The sequence below is a fragment of the Muntiacus reevesi genome, chromosome 18 (genome assembly GCF_963930625.1).
Source record: "Muntiacus reevesi chromosome 18, mMunRee1.1, whole genome shotgun sequence".
Classification (NCBI taxonomy): domain Eukaryota; kingdom Metazoa; phylum Chordata; class Mammalia; order Artiodactyla; family Cervidae; genus Muntiacus; species Muntiacus reevesi.
Window position 1 is genome coordinate 22,021,979 of NC_089266.1, and position 25,636 is coordinate 22,047,614.

The 25,636-nt window shown below is 52.0% G+C and overlaps 1 protein-coding gene across 3 annotated transcripts; it reads left to right on the top strand.

Moving 5' to 3' along the window:
* Window positions 1-9,953: 9,953 nt before the first annotated feature.
* NR1D1 (nuclear receptor subfamily 1 group D member 1) lies at window positions 9,954-25,080 on the top strand. Of its 3 annotated transcripts, none has more exons than XM_065910989.1 (9): window positions 9,954-10,313; window positions 17,741-17,943; window positions 20,779-21,123; window positions 21,404-21,492; window positions 21,595-21,739; window positions 22,095-22,738; window positions 23,030-23,215; window positions 23,710-23,920; window positions 24,586-25,080. In XM_065910989.1, the coding sequence occupies exons 2-9, from the start codon at window positions 17,913-17,915 to the stop codon at window positions 24,783-24,785; spliced, it is 1,851 nt and encodes a 616-aa protein (XP_065767061.1). In that variant the 5' UTR covers window positions 9,954-10,313; window positions 17,741-17,912; the 3' UTR covers window positions 24,786-25,080. The 3 variants fall into 3 exon arrangements, with proteins under 3 accessions (XP_065767061.1, XP_065767060.1, XP_065767059.1); XM_065910988.1 differs by lacking the exon at window positions 9,954-10,313 and adding an exon at window positions 11,611-11,897; XM_065910987.1 differs by lacking the exon at window positions 9,954-10,313 and having other exon boundaries at window positions 17,267-17,943.
* Window positions 25,081-25,636: the final 556 nt, after the last annotated feature.

Consider the following 25,636-nt stretch of genomic DNA (forward strand, 5'->3'; position numbering starts at 1 on the left):
CAGTCAGTCTTCAATGCCATTGCCCTTCAATATGTATATCCAGAAACATACACCTTTGCAACATTTCCACAACTTCCACCTTGAGCCATAATCTGAGCCATAATCGTATCTCACCTTTTTTTTTTATTGCAGTAACCTTGTAATTAGCCCCTCAGTTTCAACTTTTGCCTTCCCCCACTGAGGTCTGTTCTCAACACAGCAGCCACAGTGAACCCGATATGAGAACCTGTTTTTTCTCATGACTTCCCATCTTACTTGGAGTAAAACCAAAATTGTCCTTTTGGTTTTTAGAATCTGGCCCCCAGTACAGATGACTTTGACTCCTACTACTCTCCCCCTTATTCAGTCCCCTCCTGCCACACTCACCTCTTTGCTGTCCTTCAAACACACACAGCATGGGTCTGCTCAGGTCCTTTCACTTGCTATTCTCTCCACCTGTGTCACTGTTTCTTCAGATATTCACATACCTTCCTATTCATTGCTTCAGTTCTTTACTAAATATCTTTTCATCAAGGCTTCTTTTCTGGCTATCTTATGTAAGCCCACAACCTCTTCTAAATTCCTTCCTGGGCCTTTCCTGCTTTAGTTTTTTCATATTACTTATTACTATCTAACATGTAGTTTATTATGTTTATTGTCCTCTTCCACTAGAATGTGAGCTTTATGTTTTCTTTCTCTGTTGTCTCCTTAGCCCGTAGAACTATATCTGGCCTAAAGTAGGCAGTTAATAAATATTCACTGAGGGAGTAAATGAGGTGTTTAGATACATTAAGAGAAAGCATCTACCCTTGACCTTTAGCTTGGTTGAGAGTGACAGCCTTATTAATAGGGTATAAATAGTGAAACCTAGGGAAGAAAAAAGTTGTCTAGAAGCACAGAGAAGATAGAACATACTATCTGGAGGGCACTGAGGAAGTGACAACTGAAGTGGGTCTTAAAGGTTGAGGCCATAGGAGGACATTTCAGACAGAGTTGAGAACATTGCAGATACCTGGGATAAAAGGACGTATTGGAGTAAGTGGAGAAGTCGCCTGGACTTTAGCTTGGATAGTGGGGAGTACAGGGGATAAAACAGGCGAGGTGTATTGAGACCAGATTATTCAGGTCTGAAGGCCCAGTTAAGAAATGGATACAGTCGACCCTCCACATGCACAGGTTCCACATCTGCGGGTTCAACCAACTGCAAATTGAAAATATTCAGGAACAAAAATTCCAGAAAGTTCCAAGAAGCAAAATTGAATTTGCTACAAGCCCAACAATGATTTACATAGTATTTGCATTGTGTTAGGTATTGTAAGTAACTAGAGATGACTTAGAGGATATGCATAGGCTATATGCAAATATACACCATTTTAAATAAGAGACTTGAGCATTCGAGGATTTTGGGATTCTGAGCAGGATTTTGGAAACAATCTCTTTGAGGGACTTGAGACAACTGATTTATCAGCCAAAGTGAAACACTGAAAGACGTCCAGCAAAGTGTGCAATAATCAGATTTGTGTTTTTGAAAGCTAATATATGTTTGTACTGAAGGCAAGAGACCAACTTTCAGGCTATTAGTTCAAGTGAGAGATGATAAATTGTTAATCTAAGGCTTGAGAATCTAGTTTTCACGTTATTAATTTACAGAACTTTGTAATCAATTGGAGAAGGAAATGGCAACCCACTCCAGTACTCTTGCCTGGAAAATCCCGTGGATGGAGGAGCCTGGTGGGCTACAGTCCATGGGGTCACAAAGAGTCAGACATGACTGAGTGACTAAACTTTCACTTTCTTTGTAATCAACAGAAACCATGAGGAGCGCGTGAGGGAGGAGGAGGACTTTGTGGTCGATTTCTAAGGCCAGGATTTGTTCCATGAACAAATTCCCTGTTTTCTTCCTCACTAGACCAAATGTTAGTCGCTCAGTCATGTCCAACTCTTTGTGACCAATGGACTGCAGCTCACTAGGCTCCTCTGTCCATGGGATTCTCCAACAAAGTCCCGTTATTAGTCAAAGCTATGCTTTTCCCAGTAGTCATGTACAGATGTGAGAGGTGAGCCGTAAAGAAGGCTGAGCACCAAACAATTGATGCTTTTGAACTGTGGTGCTGGAGAAGACTCTTGAGAGTTCCTTCGACAGCAAGAGGATCAAACCAGTCAATCCTAAAGGAAATCAACCTTGACTATTCACTGGAAGGACTGATGCTGAAGCTCCAATACACTGGCCACCTGATTCGAAGAACTGACTAATTGGAAACGACCCTGATGCTGGGAAAGATGGGGGGCAGGAGGAGAAGGGGGTGACAGAGGATGAGATGGTTGGATGGCATCATTGACTCAATGGATGTGAGTTCGAGCAAACAGAGAGATAGTGAAGGACAGGGAAGCCTGGCCTGCTGCAATCCATGGGGTTGCAAAGAGTCTGACACAACTGAGTGACTGAACAACAAGACCAAATCTCCTGGACTGGCATCACCTGGGAACTTGTTCGAAATGCAAAATCTTGGATCCCACTGTAGACCTAGTGAATCAGAAACTCTGGATGAGATTAAACAGTATGTGTTTTAACAAGTCCACCAAATGATTCTGATGCCCCTTAAGTCTGAAAAACACTACATTGGTGTCTATATCAGGACCTATTATTCGAGAGTCAGATAGTAAATATTTTAGGCTTTGACAGCTGTGGAGTTTGTTGCACTATTCAACTCTGCTGTCGCAGCACAAAAGACAGTGTAAATGAACAAGTGGTGGCTGATGGTGAGTGGTTAAGGTACCAGTGGTATGGGAATTTAGAGGGAATGACAGATTACAGATTCACTGTTTGAAAGCAAAGGCTCTGGTGTGAATACTGCAAGCAGTGATCACATTCCTACCATGTTACAAAATTTTATTTATGGACACTGAAGTTCGAATTTCATACATTTTCATGTTATGTGAAATACTACTTTAGATTTTCAATATTCAAAAATACTTAGCTGAATTATTAGAGAAATGCAAATCAAATTATAATGGAGTACCACCTCAAACCAGTCAGAATGGCCATTATTTAAAAGTCTACAAATAGGACTTCCCTGGTGGTACAGTGGATGAGAAACCACCTGCCAATGCAGGAGACTCAGGTTCAATCCCTGGTCCAGGAAAATTCCACATGCCTCAAAGCAACTGAGGGTGTGCACCACAAGAGAAGCCACTACACTAACAAGCCCGAGTGTCTCAAGAAAGAGTAGCCTCCAGTCGTCACAACTAGAGAAAGCCTGTACACAGCAGTGAAGACCCAGTGCAAGCAAAGATAAATAAATACGTCTACAAATAACAAATGCACCCATGTAAATTTAATGCCAGGCTCCTCTCTCCATGAGGATTCTCCAGGAAAAAATACTGGATGGGTTGCCATACCCTCCTCCAGGGGATCTTCCCAACCCAGGGATCAAACCCAGGTCTCCCACATTGCAGGCTGATTCTTTACTGTCTGAGCCACTAGCGAAACCAAAATTTAAGGCAGGGTGGCTTAATACTGTCACTTACTCAGAGATCACATACTTCGTATTTTGCAAATATTGAAATGTACCTCTGTAAAATGATGGTGATAGTAAACAGCTATTGGTAGTGGTAGTTTTTTAATGTCCTTATTTGGCAAAATAAAAAGCTGGCAATCCCACATCAGTTCCCTACATTTTTTTTTCCTGAAAACTTTACAGCACTGAAATCCAAAATCTAGGATTTCACTGCTTTAAGACTAAGTAAACATGCTCTTCTCCCCCCAAAGGCTGGAATTTTGAATTTGATGTCTGAAGTTGATCTCAATTCATAGGATGAGGTGAATAAACTACCAGAAAACTGAAACTTTGGAAGAGAAACTCTCTAAAAAGGAAGATAATTTTTGCTTCGAAACCATTAGTTTTTTGTTTTTAACTAATCGTATTTATTTATTTTGGCTGTACTGGGTCTTTAGTTGGAGAAGCGGGGGCTACTCTAGTCGAAGTGCAGGGGTTTCTCATTATGCAAGCTTCTCTTGTTACTGCGCACAGGCTCTAGGGCTCCTGGGCTTCACTAGTTGTGACTCCGATTGTGGCAAGGCTCAACAAATGTGGCCCATCAACTTAGTTGTTCTGAGGCACGTGGGATCTTCCCAGATCAGGAATGGATCCTATGTCTTCTGCATTGGCATGCGGATTCTTTATCACTGAACCACCAGGGAAGCCCTATCATTAGGTTTTAAACTGTGATAATCCCTAAACTAGGACACATAAGGACATAAGATACCGAAGAGTAAAGACCAAGAGGGAGAAAGTGGACCTGCTGACTTGAGAGGGAGCCTTAGGAAAACAAAAGGACTCGTAAAATCAAGTCCCTAAACAGTTCTCTGCCTATTTCATCCCTAATGGGATAGTGACCATTTCCATTTGCCCTCTGGCTAAGTGTATGGATGGAGATAAAGCCAACACTTCCACCATTCCTCTTAAGACTTTTGGAATGACAGACTCCCATTTCCATGACCTACATTCTTTGAATGGAAAGCCTATAGTGTGGAAAGACCATGTAGCAAGCCCTTTTACCAGTCTGGGTCCTGGTTTCCCCAGACCAAAAAGAAAACTGAAATAGATCACCTTTAACACTGCATGAAGTTGCGTGTCCCTACTAACAGTGGGATAGAACTAAGTAGTAAAAAGAGATTTGCTTTGGCTTCTTCCCAGAAAGAGAGGATTCATCTCTGCAGCTTCCTGAGGCTCTCGGAAAGGTAAATAAAGACTGGGGCTGCGCAGCTGGCAATAGCTCAGCTCCACAGGGCACCGAAATAAGACCACGGGTGGAGAGGCTACCTTTCCCTTCTGGAGGATTGGGGGATGGGGAACCAGCATGGAGCCACAGAAGTTTCCGGCTCTGAAGCTCGGCACCGGCCCAGAGCTCTTTCTGGCAAAAACCCTGCCCTGCGCTCCAGGCTTCCGCGAGCAGGATGCCTGCGTGCCGCTCCCCTTCTCCCCTCCGCGGGGGCCTCTCCGCAGGACACACCCTCCACCATCTCTGCTGCCCTTTTTTTTTTTTCTTTCCAAATAAAATCACAACTCAAATTCGGGTATTTCGAGTATTTCTCTCTCTCCACCAGCCCCGCCAAAACTTTCAGCGAGCCCCGCCCACTCCACGTGGACCTCCCTTCCCTTCCCAGAAACCTCTGCGAGGACCCCACCCCCAACACGTGACCAATTGTTACATTTCCTTCTTCGGCTTCTTTTTCGCTGGCACCAACTAACGACTGAACAAAAGTGCCCCCTTCAGGGTGAATGTGGAGCAGCAGCATGGGGAGAAGAGGAAAGCTGATTGAGGGCTGGAGCGCAGAAGGGGGCCACTGCTGCCTCTGCTTAAGATTATTTCAAACCCACGTAACTTCCTGGCTGATAGCTTTAAGGATCATACAAATAAAAGATGAGGCAAATTCAAGAGGAGGGATATCATGAAAGGAAATTGTTTTGGAGGAGGAGTTGGGTAGAGTTTTAATCCCTAGCTGTAAACTTGATTACCTGTACTTCATTTCCCCTAGAGTTCTTCAAGATGTTGGCAGAGCTCTCGGAGATCCCCGAATACCAGCTGAGTTCTTTAATTATGTGCTGGATAATGGGAACGCGACCTCTCCTAGAGTGAGCGTTCTGTTTGTTGCCTCCTCCATCACCTCCCTTTCCCCAACAACACTGGAAACAGTTCTTCCTCTATGGGTTGTTTCCTCAAGCTGCAAATTATTTCCAGAATGGAGACTCCTCTCCCGGCGTTGAGAACATTTGCCCGGGATGGGAAGAGCTCTGGAAGACCGTGTTGGAGGAAAGGGGAGGGCAGGACAGCAAAAATCAGTCCAGTGGGAAGATTTGATGCAGAGCAAGGGGACTAACCAGGAAAAGCTAGTCAGTTCACTCGCTCAGGCATGTCCGACTCTTTGCAACTCCTTGGACTGCAGCACGCCAGGCTTCCCTGTCCATCACCAACTCCCGGAGCTTGCTCATGTCCACCAAGTCGGTGATGCCATCCAACCATCTTATCCTGTGTCGTTCCCTTCTCCTCCTGCCTTCAGTCTTTCCCAGCATCAGGGTCTTTTCCAATGAGTTAGTTCTTCGCATCAGGTGGCCAAAGTACTGGAGCTTCAGCTTCAGCATCAGTCCCTCCAATGAATATTCAGGACTGATTTCCTGTAGGATTGACTGGTTTGATCTCCTTGCAGTCCGAGAGACTCTCAAGAGTCTTCTCCAATACCACAGTTCAAAAGCATCAATTTTTCAAGTGAATCTAAACAGAGGGAACCGTTTTCCTTGGGAAAAATTCTCATCAAGACTTTGTCCATTTTCCTCTCCATTCCTTTTCCCCAGGTGAGATGTGAGACTGAGGGTTTGGGTAGGAATTGGGGTGACGGAAGGTATGTGACTGAAGGCTGATTAGGAGAAAGGGTTGTACATTAAGCAGTGCTCAGAAAAGGAAGGGTAAATTTAAAATCAGAATAGTCGGGTGCCATTTGTCCCTCCAAAGTCATAGAGGTCATGAATAGTAGATAACCCAAAGGCTAAAAGGCTCGTGGGACACAAACAGGGGTACTTCCATTGTAGCCAAGAGGTACACTGCCCAGGGGCATACTAAAGAGAGATGTGTGGAAGGGAATGGGAGGAGTCCCGAGGCACTTATTTTCAAGGGAAACAGCTCCAAGGCAATCGAGCTAGAACGTAAAGCACACTTGCTCTCCTATAACTCAGCATCTGTCAGCGCTCGCGTTTCCAGGTGCTATTTCCAGAGTTCTGGGCCTAGTGCAGGAAAAGGGAGGGGCCCTGGTGGAGAGGCTGAGGGAGACCCGATGGACTCCTCCCCGAGCCCAGCTGCAGTTCCAGATTTTCGCCACTCGGGGTCTCCCGAGCTCAACCACAGCCCCAGAGTTAGGGACGGGGAGACAGAACCTCCAGAGGACTGCTGGGGACGTCAGTGGTGACCCTGAGCAGAGAGGTGACTTAGGGGTCATTTGCTCTGAAGCTGCAGACCCTTCGCATGGCTGCTGGGAAGACATTCAACTTCAGCCTTTCTTTCTAAAAGGGACTCGTGGGACCAAGAATTATAATAGTTCCCCACCTCTTACCCTCCGAAGTCATTTCCTCCCCTGCGCGTTTCCTTCCCCTCCCCCATCCTCGCGGTAGGAGCACTACCACCATCCCCCACAGCCTGTCAGAGTCCTGAGGAATGCTCTCACCCTGGCTGGGTGCCAAGCTCTGGACTTCCTGGGCTTTGGGGTGGGGCTTGGCCAAGGGGAAGCCCTTTGGACAGGAGAGCCACCCAATCCTGTATAGCCTGCTCGCGCTCTCTCTCTCTTTCTCTCTCTCTCTCTCTCTGCTAAGCAAAAGGTTCATCTATCATTCTCTGTCACCATCACCTAATTTCCTATCCCCATAATAGGATTTCCTTGCCAGAGCAAAACATCCACAATCTGGAGGTGGTGGGCATCCTAAACACTGGTTCACAGTGAGAGGTGGGGGTGGGGGGAAACTATTTTAGAACCTGCCTTGCCTGTTCCAGAAGGCGTATAGCTGGAAGCAGAGGTTCAGCTGCCAGGGTCCTGGGTCTAAGGAAGTAGTCTCTTAATAGTAAAGCTTGGGAGTGAATTTCTGCATATCTGACTACTTCTACCAAGCCTCCATGTTCCTGAAATAAATCAGCTGAAATCTGAACTTGTTGGTCTACCTCAGGGCCAAGATCTTTCCAGCTGACTGAAATGGGTTCAGTGAAAATGGGTAACGGGCAAAAACAACTCCCACATCTAATGAATACAGAGACCAAGCCTGTCAGAGACCTCTGGCTTCTATCCTATGGGTCACTGCTCAGAAATGTTTTTGCATTGGGGGGGGTGGGGGGGGGGTAGGAGAGTCTTCTGATATTGTCCACAAATGACAAAGTGAGAACTCAACCCTGCCTCACAGTCTACCAGTGCAGATTTTGCAGCCTGTCTCCCTGAAGTCATCATCTGCAGATCTGTGCTAGATTCCCAAGTTCCTGTCTTGAAACCTCAGCACCCCCCACACCCAGGGCCTAGGGGATAGCCGATGTAGGTCATTGCAGCGGAGCCTGCAGGGCTGTCTGCTCCTTGAGCCCAGTGCCTTTCAGACACAGAGAGGAAACCTTGCAGAAAAGTAAGAGAAAGGGCTCTGTGAGAATCAGAGGAAAGCATATTCCTCAAAAAATGAAGCATGAAGAGGCCATAAGTCAGCTGGTCAGTTCTGAGACAGGTGATGGGAGCTCTGCTCCTGAGAGGCCACATGTGAGGGAGGAGGGAAGGGAAGAGAGGAGAGGCTGAGCAAGGCCCCATCCCTGGCTTTCCCTCCCATGCTCCATTCTTTCTCTGCTTGCCTGTGTAAGGGAACCCTTCTTGTGTCCATCCCCCATTCTCCAGTCACCTTGCTTTCAAGGCTCAGGTTTCATTCTCAGAAGCCTTTGTGACTTGCCTCAGAGACCTGCTGCTTCCTCTGGTCACAGTTTTTGGGTCTCAGGAAGCTAGAGTAGGCCATGGTTGTCTCCACCCTCCCCCATTGAAAGGCTCTTCCTGCTTTTTATCTGTTAAACTCATTTTGCCTGAGGGTACTTCCAACCCTTTGGGACCTCATTCCTTTTCTTGGCTCTCCCTACCCCTGCCACCCCACCCCCACCCAGCCCCAAGGAATGTGTGTCTTTGTGTGCCTCCTTGGCGCTGTCCCTGGGGTCCCAAAGAGTCAGACACGACTGAGCAACTGAACTGATGGTGCTCATACTCTTGGTTTTGCATGGGGAGTCAAAGGACCTATGGCTGTAACAAGTCTGGGGTCCCCAAGGCCAGTAAAAATAGACAAGGGACCAGTTTCTACCTCTAGACTCAAAACAGTTTAAACCACAATCATCGATTGTTCTATAGGAGCCCCAGGAAGAAAGGTAGGGAAGATGGAGAAAGGATAGTCACAGTCTTGGCCTTCTCTTTCCCTCATTCTTCCCCCCAAATCTTACCCTATCATGTCTCAGCTACTTATCCTCTTACTACTCATTTGCTCTCGTTTCCAGATTCCTTGCACACAGTAGGCACTCAATAAATGCTTTTCACACTGAGTCAAACTGAATCAAGTTACGCTGTCTGGCTAAACTTTAAGATAAAGAAGCACAAAGTGAGAAGGAAGACCTTCCCCAGATCCTGGGATAGACTCTCCTACAGGACTGTTTGCTAGAGAACAGAGGCCCAGAGCCATGGTTCTCCAGCGTCAGACTCGCCTCCTAGGGCTGGGTGAAACTCAGATTCCTGGGCTCCACCACCAGAGTTTCTGATTCAGTGGGCCTGGGATGGATGGGACATGAGAACCTGCATTTCTTCTAACAGGTGCCCAGGTGATGCTGACCCCACCACTAACCCTGGGACCACCAGTGGATCCTGAGCATCCCTGACTTAGGCAAACACAGCCCCTCATCCCAGTGCTCACTCACCACGGGGATCTGGTTGGTTCTAATTTCATACGGTTTAGTAGGAAGGAACAGGTGAGAATTAGGAACACGTGACTTCTGCTCAGCCCTCCACCCCAAGGGCATACAGGGATCGCAGAGAGAGGGCAAGGGCGGGCAGAAGTGGGTCTTCCGACTGATTATCCGTTTTCTCTCTATTTAAATAGTTCATCGACTTCATCCTTATTGAAAGTCATTTCCCAAAAACATGTTTTGCAGCGGCAGCGGAGCACTAGGAATTTCCTGTGGCGAGGCAGCGCCAGCGCGGGGAGGGGAGAGGCCGTTCTGAGCGAGCGCCTTCCCTTGGCTCGGGCAGGGCCACGTGCCCCACCCCCTCGCTCGCACATGTCTGCGCCGCCACCGCCACGGCAGCCGGGCTGTTTATGAGCGAGTTGTTGTGGTAGAAATGGAGCAGGCTGCACATGCCCGGGCCATGTGACCCCGGCAGCCCGCGTGAGCCTCGGCCCGGTCCTCCACCGACCGGAGAAGCAGGAGGAAAGATGGGGACGAAGTGAAAGGACTCCCGTCCCCGTCTCCTGGCTCTTTACCCTGCTTGCGTCTCTTTCTGCCTCTCGCGAGCCACCAGGGGAGAAAACACCCAGGAAAGGAATTTGGTTTCCCCTGGGGCAGGTTCTCCTCCAAGGCAGCCCCTTGGCATTTACACAACCTACAGCCCTAGGCCCCAAACGAACAAAAAGCCTCCCCAAGACAAGAACACAGAATGCCAGCTTCAGCCCTCCAACTGATGTGCTAATGGACGCCCAGAGCCAAGACTTGGTTTCCCTGCAGTCTGGGCTCCCCCTGTCAGGCTGCAGGGTCCCCTATTTCTAGGAAGGAGGATGCCATCCAGAGATACGGTGAGTGCCCTGTCTAGGATTAGAACCAGGAGAGGTCGGGAATTTGTGGGGCTGGGGATTGGAAGCAAGGATTCTTTCTGCAGCAGTGATCTATCTGCAGGGTGAGCAGACAGGAAAGGGAAAATCCCTCTGCCAACTGGGGATCGGGAGGAGCTGAGGGATGGGATGGGGGTGGGGGTGAGATCTGGAGGAACACTAACCCCCTCCAGCTGGAGAACTCTTCCTTGCGATTCCAGAGACAAGTTCCTCCATCCATCCCTCCATCCCTCCGGCCTTCCTTCTGCCCAGTCCTCCCAGCCCCATAGTGTCCTGTCTCAGCACTCTAACCCCAGACCCCTGCTCCCAGCCCTGGGCTCTGGCCCCCGCCCGTGACCCTATTTCTGAACTGCAGTGCCTCTTGCTGGGATGTGAGATGATGCTGGAGTCAGGCGGACAGTAGGTTAGCAGGAACAAGCAAACGAACTGAGCACGACCCACATTTCCTCACCGCATCAAAACTTCGCAGATCCTGCATTGCAGAGCTAGCGCTTTTTTTTTTTTTTTAATTCTCTGCTGGGCCCCTACACACGTCTGCATTTTTGCAACCAGCACAGATTTTTTTTTTCAGGGTGCAAACTGCGCATTCTAATGAGCCAAAGCTCCTTCCTGTGGCATTGAAAAATCTCTTTGGCAAATTGCTTCTTCCCACCCCCACCCCCGATTTAGAAAAAGGGGAGGGATCCCAAATTTGTGAAGTCGCATCCTCCCCCTCTCCTTCGCCAGCCCCCTCCCCCAAGATAATGCAGTCTTTCCAGACCAACTAACAGCTGCAAACCAGGGGAGAGAGATGGGAGGAGGGAAAACCAGCCTTGTTCCTTCTTTCCACTCAGATTGAGCTGGCTGTCCGGGGTTGCTTTTTTTCCCTGGGCTGCCCATTGCATCCCTCTTTCCCTCCCCATCCCAGCCAGTGTTTATGTAAGCCTCCCAGAAGCTACACACGGCCCCTAATTCCTGCCCAGGCTGCAGCACCTCCAAGGTCCATCCTGCTCACGAGGACTGTCATGAGTCTCTGGCCTCCCCCAGGCAGCTCTGAGGAGATCTGCAGAGACCCAAGGAATGAGGAAAGATGCTGGACACGGAGGTTTGAGACAGAGCTCGGGGTAAATGTTGGAAATGGGGGCAGGCGCACAGGCATCCCCACCCCCACCACTCCCCCTGCACATTCCCCTGCGTGTCCGTCCTCCAGAGGCTCAAGGACAGCCAATGGGCAGGTGCAGGAACCTGGAAGATGACACCACCCCTGGGCTCCAGCAGAGCATACAAAGGTCGGACAGGATGGCCTTGGCATAGCCTGTGCTGGGTGCCGCCGCCCTTCAGCCTGGCAGGGGGAACTCCATGCCAGAAGGAGGGCATTCGGGGGCTTAGTTCTCTACTGCCAAAGGCGGTCCATGTCACCTCCTTGATCCTGTGGTTTTGGTGGGATCCTGGGTTCAGAGAGGGGAATCCTCCTTTGAGTTCCCCAAATCATCTGCTGAAGAAGCATTGACCCAGGATGGTGAGTGGCTTTCAGAGGACTGTTTTTAGAAGTACTCGTCTCTCAAGCAGGTAAATGGGGGAGCAAGTTCTTGTTTCCTTATGGCATTTTATACAACTTCTGTCTGTCCTTGGTGGCCTCCCATGCTCCTTTAACCAATCCATTCTTTTTTTTTTTTTTTTTTAACTGAAGCTTATATTTGAAGTGTTAGCAAGGAAAGAGAACATTGTTTCACTGGAAAAGTCAATCAACTCAGTGAATTATAAAGGTAACCAAATATGTAGCAAGTCATTTCTGGCAATAGATCCATATTGATTGGTTCCTACCAAGAGCTAGGAACCATGTAGATATGGTTCCTACATGTAGATATGGTTACCACAAAAGGGTCTATGTGTACAAGGCTCCTAAGGGAGGGGGGCATCCATGCAGTCTTCATTCATGTAGCCCCTGCCGAGGGTGCCTTCCAGCAAGATGGAGGTCATGCAACCAAAAAAATCCTTTTTGGAGGCGGGGTGGGGGGCGCATACCACCTGGCTGGGACCCAGCAGTGAAAGAGCCTAGTCCTAACCACTGGACCACCAGGGGATTCCCATTTCCCCCCTAACCAATCCATTCTTGATATACCCCTTAGAAGGAAGTGGGTTTCCTTGGTGGCTCAGATGGTAAAGAATCTGCCTGCAATGCAGGAGACCCAGGTTCAATCCATGAGTCAGGAAGATCCCCTGGAAAAGGGCATGGCAACCCACTCCAGTATTCTTTTTTTTTTTTTTCCACTCCAGTATTCTTGCCTGTAGAATCCCATGGACAGACGAGGCTGGCAGGCTACAGTCCATGGGGTCCCAAAGAGTCGGTCACGACTGAGTGAGTAACAGTTTGGAAGGAAGTGCCATGGCCCTTTAAGGGGCCCAGACCTACATGTCAGTGTCCCTCTCCCCTCATCATCAGCTAAAAAAACTCAATGCCTGCTTCAGTTATCACTTTTGTAGCAGATAACATGGAACTCTTTTATTTATTTGGCTGCACCATATCTTAGTTGATCTTTAGCTGTAGCACATGGGAGTCAGTTCATCTTATTGTATGTTTGTTTGCACCTTCTTCTGGCCCCCTTCTACCTCACCAGAAGAGGGGGCTGGAGGAGGGAGGAAGGGAGTTTAAGGGAAGAAGAAAAGTGGTTGGACGGCTAAGGTGCTTGTGGGATCAGGAGCAGGGGGTGCTTCAGGCTTCCCCTTCGTGGTGACACAGCTCACTTGTAGCACCAGGATGAGCTTGCAGCTCATTCCACTCGGTGTAATCCTTCTCCCCAGGAAGGGCAATCTTGCTAGCGGAAAGAGTTTGATCCACAGGCTCAGGGTTTGAATTTCCAACATCCCCATTTTCATTGTGTCTAGGTAGTTCCAAGAGACAGCTGGGGGTGTTTTAGCACCTCCAAAACCTCCATTAACTCCACTATTATTTTTTCCCACCATTATTTAATGTGACATCTCAGTTTTGCACACTTCAAATACAGCTTCAAGGCAAATCGCCTAGTCTCTGAAGCATCCTGGGCAAATGAATAAGTGTCTCTAGGTCTCAAACTCCCCATCTCTAAACTCAGAATGAGACCTACAGCATAGGGTAGTTGTGAATATTCAATGAAATAATGTGTGTAATGCACTTAGCCCAGTGCCTGGCATATAGTTGGTGTGCATACTAAGTCACTTCAGTTGTGTCTGACTCTTTGCAACTCCATGAACTGTAGCCCACCAGGCTCCTCTGTCCATGGGATTCTCCAGGCAAGAATATTGGAGTGGGTTGCCATGCCCTCCTTCAGGGGATCTTCCCGACCCAGGGATTGAACCCATGTCTTCTGCATTGGCAGGTGGGTTCTTTACTACTAGTGCTACTGGGGAAGCCTACAGTTGGTACTCAGTACCTATTTATTATTCCCTTTCCTTGGAAAAAGGAGTACTGAGGTAAAGATAGAATCTGAGGCAAAACACATCCATGAACCCAGCTTTGGATCATCCCTCACCCTCCCTTTTTCCATCTCCCTCAAAGAACAAATTAACTCAGACTTTAACCCTCCTACTTCATTCTTGTGAAATTCTCCACAAGACATCAAAGCTCTGGGTGGGTTAGGGAAAGCTGGCTGGCCTTTCAGAGAACAGGAGAAAGACCTAGGAAGGCTGGGAATGAGTCTCTCCCAGTGCAGGGCTTGCTGCCTGGGTGTGGGGCATTCCCAGGGTTTCTGTCTTGGGCAGGCAGGTTATTTCCCAGGGGCAGTGGTTCTCTCGGTGAGAAGGGGGCGGGGGAGGAAGACATCCACTGAAGCCTGACCTGGTTTCCAGCAAGGACCCACCCTCCTCAGTCAATCAGTCATTCATTCAGTCAAGAGGCAGGCCCAAGATTTAGGCCACCCAGGATTTGTACAGGGTGTTGTCCTGTTACCCAGTGTCCTACTGATGAGGAGAAAAGGTCTTGGATCAAACACACACATCCATACACAACTCCTGCCATTCACGCTTATACACTCAGACATGCAGTCTCTACGATCACATACACACACACTCGGGCCAGAGCTTAGAGCTCTCACTCTTTTCCTTTCCTCTACCCTATCTCTGCTGTCTTCCCCAAATCAAAGAAATCCAAGAGAATTTAAGACATAGTTGGAAACAGACACACACACACAGGGGATCCCACCCTTTCCCTAAATGGTGAGGTCAGTCTGGAATCTCAGTCTGAGGAATCTGTGCAGAAGTGTGGGCAATATGGAGCCAGATGTGCTTTGCTGTGCCAGGTCTTGGATTCTATCTGAGCACTATTTATTAAGGGTCCAAATTCTTGGGCTGAATTTGGCTATGGGAGATATGGTGCATGAGTGCACACATGTATGTGTGTGTCTGTGTGTGTGTGGAAGAGAACTGGAATGTCCAGCTGGCAGGAGGGGGTGGGAGGCCATGTTGATATACACCTGTTGTCTTAGGTCAAGGCTGAAGTGAAAGAGAGGCCAAAGCTAGATTCTATTACAGGTCCCCAAAGGCCAGACAACCCAGCCTTTTCTCCCTCTCTTTGGTGGCTCTGAGTCCCATAGTCTCTGTCCTTCTCCCAGCAGCTGTTGACAGAGAGAGGAGCAGGGTGGATAGATAGAAGCTTCTGGAACAAAGGGAGAATCCTGCCTCTTCAATATTCTGCATCCTTCTCTCCAGTTTTAGAAGGAAGATCCCAAAGTTACTTGTCAGGGAGAAAAGGAGGGGCCCTGTAAGAAGTTCAGAGGAAGGAGGACCCAGAAGGAACCCCCCTTCTTTGCCTCCTCCCTCCCAGCCTCCGCTTTCATACCTCACACAGACTGCAAAACAACCCAGCTTCTTGCCAAGAGTTAGCCTGACTGCATTTCAGCTCATGCTGTCTCTGCCTCCTCCTCCCTCTCACTGGCTGTAAACTAAGGGAGGGAGTCTTGACCCCTGGTCCTCCCCCCATGGGAATAAACCCCAGCAAGCAGAACAAGGGGTGGGCAGGGTCACCACGTAGGTGCTAAACAGGGCAACTAAACGGAGGGTGCCTATGGGAGTGCTGAGGCTGGTGGGGAGCTAGAGGTCATGCCAAGGTCCCTGATTTTGAATCCAGCGGTGGCAGGTTCCTGGACTTGGGTCCTGGCTCTGATGGAAACTCAGGAAGGGCACACAGAGCATGCAGTGCCCCACGAGGCAGCTCACCCCCCAACTTTCCCTCCAGAGCCCTGAGGGAGGAGAGAGAGGGGGTGGAGGCCAAGTTCAGAACCAAGTTTTCCTGAAAAGCCTCTTTCCTTGTTTGTCCTAGCCCCTCCCAGGCCCTCCCACGCTCTGCTAAAGTTTCCCAGCTCTGGGCCAAGGGGCTCGGGCAGCCCAGGGAAGAGCCCACTGCCTTCTCTCTCTCACTGTTCTCGGGGGCAAGGGAACACAGCTAAATCTCAGGCTGTTGTAGGGAGTCCATCTGTCTTCCCCAGGGAGGCAGAGGGTCAGCGAGTGGTCAGGCCAGCTGCCCAGCTGCCTCCCCTTCAGTCACCATCACAGTCCTCTCTGCTTACTCACTTCCTCACCACCCAGCTTACTCCTTCCCCGGGGTCCACACGCCTCCTTTTCTCTACCTCTTTGATGGCTGTGTCCAGGCATCCATCAATGCTGTCCCAGGAGTGGTCTGTGAACAAGTGGGGAAGGGCTTCCTGTGTGCAAAAAACAAACAAACAAAACCCTCCCTAGGAGCAGTGGGACTGAGGAGGGATTAGCAGGAAGCAGCAGGTGGCGCGGGTTCACTGGGCCGCTTCAAGAAGAAGCTCTCAGCTCTCCCCACACCCAAGTCCTCAAACAGGATAGACTTGGGGAATTCCCTGGCAGTCCAGTGGTTAGGACTCTGAGCTCTCACTGCCAGGGATCCGGGTTCAATCCCTGGTCAGGGATCCCACAAGCTGCATGGTAAGGCCAAAAAAACCCCAAAACCAAAAAAACATGATAGACCTCCACTGGAGACCCATTTTCACCAGTGGGGTAGAGTTGCTCCTCTGAAGGGAGATGCTGGCTGTTTTTAACCCCTGTTCAATGTTTCACTTTCATGTCAGCTCACTGCCTGATGGTAGGCAAATGAAACTAGCAATGGATGTCTGACCTTGGACCAGTCATTCCTTCTAAGCCTCATTCTCAGCAGTAAAGGATAGGGGGTTAAGATGATGTCTGTGTTCCCATGTGAAACCCATACTACCCTGAAGCACTGGGGGTGGAGCTGGGGGGTGTCACTCTGCCCCCAAGTCCTGCCTTACCTCTGGTCCTTTTATTTTAGGAACTCAAAACACTTTCACCACAGTTTCCTTCCCTTGTCCTTTTTATTTCCTAGACAAAGGGAAATGACTCACCCCAAAGTCACCTTGAGTGGGTGGGGTGGTGTCATATAAGCAAACAGGGAGTCCCCAGGGACATCCTCAACCCCCTCGCCCCCCATGGCAACTCCTTTCCAAAGGGGAGTAGAACGCAAAAGGGGTCACATTTCCTTTCCCTCTCAGGACTCGGCTCTGCAGGAGCTTAAGCTCCTGACGGTTGGGCTATCTCCCTCCTCTATCATCTCTCTCGTGTCATCACTAACCTCAAGGCAGGGTCAGTCTCACAATCACGTGAAGCCCTCACGTTTGCAAGATTTGCAGAAAGGGGCTGTTAGCTTTGATCTCCCAGCGAGCCGCCAAGCTTGTCAGTCCCTCCCCAGGAATTCACATGCCTCTGCCATACAAGCTTTCCAAACACGCCACACTGACTCTTCAACGCACTCCACCCCACAAGGCTCGCAGCTCCTCCCCGGTTTCCAGCAAGAGCTTGTGCAAGGCAGAAATGGGGAAATAAACGCAGTCCGCCCACTTTGCCAACGGACTACATATCCCGACAGCCTCGGCTTTACGCAGGCGCACCGAGCTCAACGTGCCTGCTGCTGGAAAAGTGTGTCACTGGGGCACGAGGCGCTCCCTGGGATCACATGGTACCTGCTCCAGTGCCGCGTGCGGCCCGGGAACCCTGGGTTGCTGGCGCCTGCGCAGAGCCCTCTGTCCCAGGGAAAAAGGCTGGGGCAAAAGGCGGCTGAGATTGGCAGAGTGAAATATTGCTGCCGAGGGAACGTAGCAGGGCACACGTCTCGCTTCTTTGCGCCTGGGTGCCCTGTTTCTCCCCATCACCTACTTACTTCCTGACTGCAGCCTCTCTCCCTGTGGGACTTTTGCACAAGGAGCTCCAGATTCGATACCCTGCAGCGCTGCGGAGTCGTCAGGCAGTGGCACCCCGTGCACTGCAGAGACCCGACCCTCCTTGCTACCTTCTAGCCAGAAGTACTGCAGGCTGATTCCCTCCGCCCCCTTCCCCCACACTCTCTCTGCTCTTCCCATGCAAAGCAGACCTCGGTGCCTCAGCGTCCTACCCTTCTGCAGGGCTGCAGTCCGGCCCCGCCAAGACGTTGCTGCAGAGTGCCTCGGATCTTGATCGTGAGCCGCGGGGGTCCACTCCCCGCCCTCGGCCAGTGCCCAGGGGGCGACAGCTGCAACTGTAACCTCCAGTTGTGTCAAGGTCCAGTTTGAATGACCGCTGTCAGCCACTGAAGACATGACGACCCTGGACTCTAACAACAACACAGGTACTAAGATTCCTTTGCTACCATCATTCTTTCTCTGTCACTGTCTCCTCTCCTCTACGTCTTAGAACAAGAGGAACTTTGAAAGGGACTGGGGACTCCCTTGGTCAGGGGATTTGCTAGTGTGATTGACATGGGGCTGGGATTTCCACAGCGGGTTGTTCGGCCTGGGAATGCGCCCAGGGGCGCCCCACCGTCACCCTTCAGACTCCCAAAGCTCCCTTTAGCTAGAAGGACTCAGATCGCGGGGAAGGAGGGAATGGAGAGAGTGGGTACGTTTGGTGAGATGAGCAGTTTAGAGAAACTGGGAGTTTTGGAGCAGTGCCCTGAAACGCCCCCATCTATCCTCCCGCTGCAGCTGTGGCATGCCTGGACTTTTCGGAAGGAGGACCCCCTCCTTCCAACCTCCCTCTTCCCCCAGAGTCCGCAGGAACTTGAGAAGCAGAGGGGCGACCCGGGTTCCAGGCAGGAGGGACTGGGGAAATGGGTCGGATCTCACTGGGGAACCCTCAGTGACAGTAGGGAGTGGCACTTGAGGAGCCCCAAGAGTGGTGCTCTGCCCCAGGGAGGACACCCAGAGCGCCCAGGCAGCCCGGAGCGCTCACATGGCTGCAGAGTCGGGCCCACGTGCTGCGTTTGTTTTCATTCAGCAGAAGCCGTGGCCGCCACCCCATTGGTGGTTGCCTCCCGGCCCCGTTACATAATGAGCTCCGCCCCCCGGTTGCCCCGGCAACGCGTGATCCCTTTTCTCCTCCCCTTGTAGTCCCGACCCAGCTGGTGTTAGGAGCTCAGCCCAAGACCCCGACCCGGGACTCCGAGGAGGGGCGGGACGGGGGCGAGGCTACTGCTCCCGATTGACGGAAGTGGAGAGGGCGGAGCCTCGGGTACTGGGGTTCCTCGTTGGGGAGCCACGTGCAAGAGTCACACGTGGAGCTGGGACGTGAGGCCGGCTGAAGGCCCGGCTCCCGCCCCGCCCCGCCGAGATCTGGGTGAAGCTCGGCTGACTCACCGCCCCCGCCTGCCTCCCTTTCCTGTCCGCTTGTCGGAGGGGGGGGGCCCCCCCTCCCGCCATAACCGATGCAGAGTAAGACGGAGTCATCCCTGACCTCTCGTGGCCTCATGTTTACACTCCTCAAAGAGACCTCACATCTAGCTTTCTCCTCACTCCTTTTCAATTTATTGTCTTTGCACCTACTTCACCGTACCGCCTTTAGAGTCAGCTTCTCCACAATACAAATTCCTTCTGTTCCCCAGCATCTCTTTTCTTAGTCCTGCCAACACTTTTACCCCTTCCCCCACCAAACAAGAAGGAGCTTGCCTCCTAAGGACTTCCCCAGTCGGTAAAAAATCTGCCTGCAATGCAGGAGACCAGGGTTCAATCCCTGGGTGGTGAAGATACCCTGGAGAAGGAAATGGCAACTACTCCAGTATTCTTGCCTGGGAAGTCCCATGGAGAGAGGAGCCTGGCGGGCTTCAGTCCTTGGGGTCGTAAGAGTCGGATGCGACTTAGGGAATAAACCACCACCACCAAAACAACTAGATCTCAGAAACATAGCTGAAAGGATATAAAGTCTCTTTTCATCTTTCTTTTCTTTTTTCTTCCCCACTGAAAGTAAAACTGGAGCTCTGAGAAGGGAGTTGATTTCCTCTAGATCACAAATCAAGTTGGTGGTGGTAGATCCAGATCTAAAACCAGACTCTTTTGAATGTGCCCCTCACTTCCAGGTTGGAAGTCTCTTTGGATGAAAGTCTTACTTCCTTTTGGGGGTGGCTGAACTAGGTCAGGTTCATTTACCACCAACTAGATACCCCACCCCCCACCTCAACCCTGAAACTGTAGGAGCTGGTCTGTTGTGCAACTGTCTCACAGGGAACTGGGTTCACCCTGACCAACCTTGAGCTATTTTAGGGTGGCCCTGCCCAGCTGAGTGTGTGTCAGTGGGTGAGCAAGACATGCCTCTGTAGACAGGGCGGCATGGCCGGTGTCGGCTCACACGTATCCTGGGATCCTCCCTTCTCCCACCCCACCGATGGCAGGCCAAGCGAGGTACTTGGCAAAGGTGTGGCAGACAGGTCGCTTTTTTATTCTGCTAATGCAATGGGAATTCGGCCATCTGGTTGACAATATAACTAGAGGGCCAAAGTCCCTGTATGGTTAGAGAGCCAAGGTCATTGTCACCAGGCGGAGAGATCTAGAAGGGGGAATTCCAAAGCTTTAGGCTGGACAGTTTGTTCTTCACTTCCACCCCCTGGAGCTCATACTGTTAAGCCCTTCCTGGATTCAGAGATAGAGTCTACTCTGACTCTTGATTTTGGAGGCCAGGGGAACAGTACCTTTGGAGATGATGTCTCTCAGTTTTGAGAGAATGTAATTGTTTTATTCTTGTAAGACCTCTGTTCTCCTCACTGTTGGCTAGCTGCCCCTCCATGGTCTCATCCCTGGAATGGTCTTGGTATTAAAATCGGCAGCTGGGTTGTTTTTCTTGAAGCTTGTGCATTATGAATGGTTTTCAGCTGCTCTCCCATCCCCAGGTCAGCTGCTGACAATTAAGTCATTAGCTGCGTTTGATCCTCGAAAGGAAGTCATCCAGGGCGGGGGTGGGGGGAGCAGTACATATGTGAGATAGCCACAGAGCATCACAGAGGTCATGCCTCTAGGGAGGTACCTTACACGAAGGCAGACGCAGAATGTACCTGCCATTGGTTGGATGGCCATGTCTGGTTTATGCTGGGGAATTGCTTATTGTGGCTCTTCTGGGGACTCCAAGAGTAGGGGCGCCACATGGTTAACTTGTGAGTGTCCAACAGTTGACACCCCTTCCCCTTGCATTCTGCCAGGTGGCGTCATCACCTACATTGGCTCCAGTGGCTCTTCCCCAAACCGCACCAGCCCTGAATCCCTCTACAGTGACAGCTCGAATGGCAGCTTCCAGTCCCTGACCCAAGGTTGCCCCACCTACTTCCCGCCATCACCCACTGGCTCCCTCACCCAGGACCCAGCTCGCTCTTTTGGGAGCATTCAGCCCAGCTTGGGTGATGATGGTTCTCCTTCTTCTTCTTCATCTTCCTCGTCGTCATCGTCGTCCTCTTCCTTCTATAATGGGAGCCCCCCAGGGGGTCTACAGGTGGCCCTGGAAGACAGTAACCGAGTGTCTCCCAGCAAAAGCACCAGCAACATCACCAGTGAGTCAGTTTCTAGATGATTTGGGGGGAGGGAAGGTGTCCTGGTCTAGGCGGGGAGTTGATCGTCATGTGACAGTTATTCCAGGGCCTACTCAGGCCTCAGGGATTTCTCCTAGAGTTGCATCAGCTGCTGTTGGCCCCATCTGGTCATTCAAGTGCCCCCTAGATACTGAAGTTCCTCCTTAGCTCTTCCCCCTCACCCAGTCTCCAGCCCAGAACACCTCCAGTTCTCTGGCCACTAAGAAGCCCCCGTCTACCTGCCTCCCCTCTCTTCCCGCAGAGCTGAATGGCATGGTGCTGCTGTGTAAGGTGTGTGGGGACGTGGCCTCGGGCTTCCATTACGGCGTGCACGCCTGCGAGGGTTGCAAGGTGAGGCAGGGAGGAGGGGAGGGCAGGGGAAGGTGACCCTCTCCCACAGGACACATAGGCCTGGCCTGGACCGGGATGCTCACTCGCTGCCCTGCTCCACAGGGCTTTTTCCGTCGGAGCATCCAGCAGAACATCCAGTACAAAAGGTGTCTGAAAAATGAGAACTGCTCCATCGTCCGCATCAATCGTAACCGCTGCCAGCAATGCCGCTTCAAGAAGTGTCTCTCCGTGGGCATGTCTCGAGACGGTGGGGCAGCACCAGGGCCCCGCCAGCTTCCCCACGCCCTCCCCCTTTCTTCCACTCGAGGTTTCTGAATTAGTCCCTCCCTTAAAAAGTCCCAAGACTGTGCGTCTCATTTGCAGAGGCGGTGGCCACACTTCATCAGGGCTTGGGTAAACACACACTTCTTTCCCATTTGGTCCCTCTGGTCCCCTCCTACCACAAGCCCTACTTGGAAAACCCCCTCCATGGGTGTGGTCTTCCGGGTTTTAGTTTTGATATGGAACCCCAAGTCCTCGGGGGCTTGCCCTTTCAGGAGGAAGGAAGAGAAACATGTGAGTGTGCGTGAGAACTTCCTGACACTGCTCTCATCCTGTCACAGCTGTGCGTTTTGGGCGCATCCCCAAACGGGAGAAGCAGCGGATGCTGGCCGAGATGCAGAGTGCCATGAACCTGGCCAACAACCAGCTGAGCAGCCAGTGCCCGCTGGAGAACCCACCCACCCAGCACCCCACCCCGGGCCCGGTGGGCCCCTCACCGCCCCCAGCCCCTGCCCCCTCACCCCTGGTGGGCTTCTCCCAGTTCCCCCAGCAGCTGACGCCCCCTCGATCCCCAAGTCCTGAGCCCACAGTGGAGGATGTGATATCCCAGGTAGCCCGGGCCCACCGCGAGATCTTCACCTATGCCCATGACAAGCTGGGCAGCTCACCTGGCAACTTCAATGCCAACCATGCCTCGGGCAACCGTCCGGCCACCACCCCACATCGCTGGGAGAGTCAGGGCTGCCCGCCTGCCCCCAATGACAACAACATCATGGCCGCCCAGCGTCACAACGAGGCCCTGAACAGTTTACGCCAGGCTTCCTCCTCCTACCCTCCCCCCTGGCCCCCCGGTGCTGCCCACCACAGCTGCCACCAGCCCAACAGCAATGGGCACCGCCTGTGCCCCACCCACGTGTACCCAGCCCCAGAAGGCGAAGCCCCTGTCAACAGTCCACGGCAGGGCAACTCCAAGAACGTTCTGCTGGTGAGGGCAGTGGGGGTGAGGTGGGCGGGGGGCTGGGGAGAATGGATTGAGCACGGGGTCCCTGGGTGTGCGTGGAGGCTAAGTGCAGAGAGGATGTTCAGTCCTGCAGGAGGCGCTCTGCCTGGGAAACCCTGATCTCCACCTGGCACTTGATTGCTGCTTTACCTGAAAGACCCATCCTCCAAGGCCACAACGCTAACCCAGGCAGAATCGGGGGCCCAGCCCCGCTAGGGAAGCCCATCTGAGCTAGCCTGGCTTATGCTCCCTTCCTCAAATCCTTCCCTTTTTCAGGCATGTCCCATGAACATGTACCCGCATGGACGCAGCGGGCGAACTGTGCAGGAGATCTGGGAGGACTTCTCCATGAGCTTCACGCCCGCTGTGCGGGAGGTAGTAGAATTTGCCAAGCACATCCCCGGCTTCCGTGATCTTTCTCAGCACGACCAGGTCACCCTGCTTAAGGCTGGCACCTTTGAGGTGAGTGACCGTTTGTGCTCCCTGCTCTCGACCTTGGGAAGGATCCAGCAGAATGGGGGTCTGGGGTGGGCAGGGGCCACCTAACTCTTGAGTGATTAGGAAGGGGCAGAATCCCACCCAGTCCTGCCTGTGGATGGCCGGAACTTCTGTCATCTCAAATGGGGTCTAATCACATCCTGTTACCGTAAAATAACACTTCAGAGTACAGCGCTGCCCCCCACCCCCTGTTCTAGGCATGAGCAGATTCACTTTGGCGAAGGGCCTTGCCCAGGGTCACGGGGAGTGACAAGGCTGAGACTCGGATTCAGGCCCGCTGGATTCCAAAGCCAGGGGGATGTTCCCCATCCTTCCACCCGCCCCGCCTCACTGACCACTCAGCAACTAGCGCAGTCTTGGCTAAGAAATCCAAGGCAGCACCGGTAACCCCTTCAGACAGCGGCAGGGGCGATTGGGCAAGTCCTCCGCCCCACCCAGGACGCCTGTCCCCGCCTCAGGTGCTGATGGTGCGCTTTGCGTCGCTGTTCAACGTGAAGGACCAGACAGTGATGTTCCTGAGCCGCACCACCTACAGCCTGCAGGAGCTCGGCGCCATGGGCATGGGGGACCTGCTCAACGCCATGTTCGATTTCAGCGAGAAGCTCAACTCCCTGGCGCTTACCGAGGAGGAGCTGGGCCTCTTCACCGCGGTGGTGCTCGTCTCAGCAGGTAGGTCAGGCTCTCGCCTGAGCCTAACCGGGGAGGAGGCGGACGCAGTTCAATTCAACACACCTTTTATGGAGTACCTACTCTAGGCCAGGCCCTGCACCGGGCACTGGGGATACAGACATGATTCAGACACAGTCTAGCTCAGGAGACAGACTCATGCCCGACTAATTATAAAACAGTGAGATAAGTGTCACAGTAGAAGCATGAACCAAGGGCTTTGGGAGCACACACAACTATTTCTGCCTGGGGAGCTGGGGAAGGAGGTGACACTCGAGTGGGGCCTCAAAGGACAAGTAGATATACTGCCAGGCAGAGGAGGGGGAAGGGCGTCTCAGGCAGAGGGAACCACAGAGCACGGAGCAGCGGGGGAGCCAGGGCCCTGTCGGGCCTGTTCAGGGGAGGAGAGTGGCCTGGTGGGGCGGGAGGGGGGCCGGCCCTGCTGAGCCTGGGCTCCCAGTTTGCAGGCATCCCCTGCTCTCGGGTCAGGGTCTGGGGGAGGGCGTTATGTTCCCCCTCCCGCTCCTTCCCCATCGGCCCTCTGAGGGGCTTCAGGGAGAGGCTGCGTGGCCACCGCTGCGTCCTCGCAGACCTCCGCGTCCTCCTCCTCCTCGTCAGAGTCGGAGGTGCTCAGGGAGTCTGCCTCACTGCTGTCGTCTTCCCCACAGACCGCTCGGGAATGGAGAATTCCGCTTCGGTGGAGCAGCTCCAGGAGACGCTGCTGCGGGCTCTTCGGGCTCTGGTGCTGAAGAACCGGCCCTCGGAGACTTCCCGCTTCACCAAGCTGCTGCTCAAGCTGCCGGACCTGCGGACCCTGAACAACATGCACTCCGAGAAGCTGCTGTCCTTCCGGGTGGACGCCCAGTGACCCGCCCGGCCGGCCTTCCGCCGCTGCCCCCTTGTACAGAATCGAACTCTGCACTTCTCTCTCCTTTACGAGACGAAAAGGAAAAGCAAACCAGAATCTTATTTATATTGTTATAAAATATTCCAAGATGAGCCTCTGGCCCCCCCGAGCCTTCTTGTAAATACCTGCCTCCCTCCCCCATCACTGCACCGCCCCAGCCTCCCCTATTTAAACCACTCTCCCCCCCACCCCGCTCTTTCTCTCTAGCCCCCCGATCTGTTCTATTCCTGTCTCAAATCCAATAGTTCACAGCTGAGCTGGCTTCTGTGGTGTGTGCTCGTTCTGGGGGGAGGGGGAGGGGGTGGTGGGAGTATGGCCAGGGCTGGGGGCACACCTCTCCATCTGGTCAGTTTGGGGGTGGGTACTCTGCCAGCAGATGGGAGGATACAGGGAAACAGCACGCAAGTCTAAGGGGGGGGTGGTGCCCAAGGGGGTTATTTTCATCATATATTTATTACATAAATATATAGTAAAATAGACGAGCAACAATTACCATAAAAATATCTTTCTTTAAAATCCTGACCCAAAACACAACGGGGTGAAAAATCGCACATAACAGACATACTGATTGTCAGCGTGGGGCAGGAGTAGGAGCCCCCAGGTCACCCCTCCTGGCCCCAACCCCTCCCCGGGGAAGGGACCTACCGCCTTCCCTGTTTCTGGCCACAGCCCCCCTCCCCCCACCCCAGCACCAGCTTCTCGTACATTCAGTAGCGCCTGCAAGGAACTGTCCCCTCCTCCCACCCAGGAGCTCCCAGGGCAGGAATTACTGTCCCCCTTCTGGACGGTGTCTCTGCCACACGCCCCGCCCT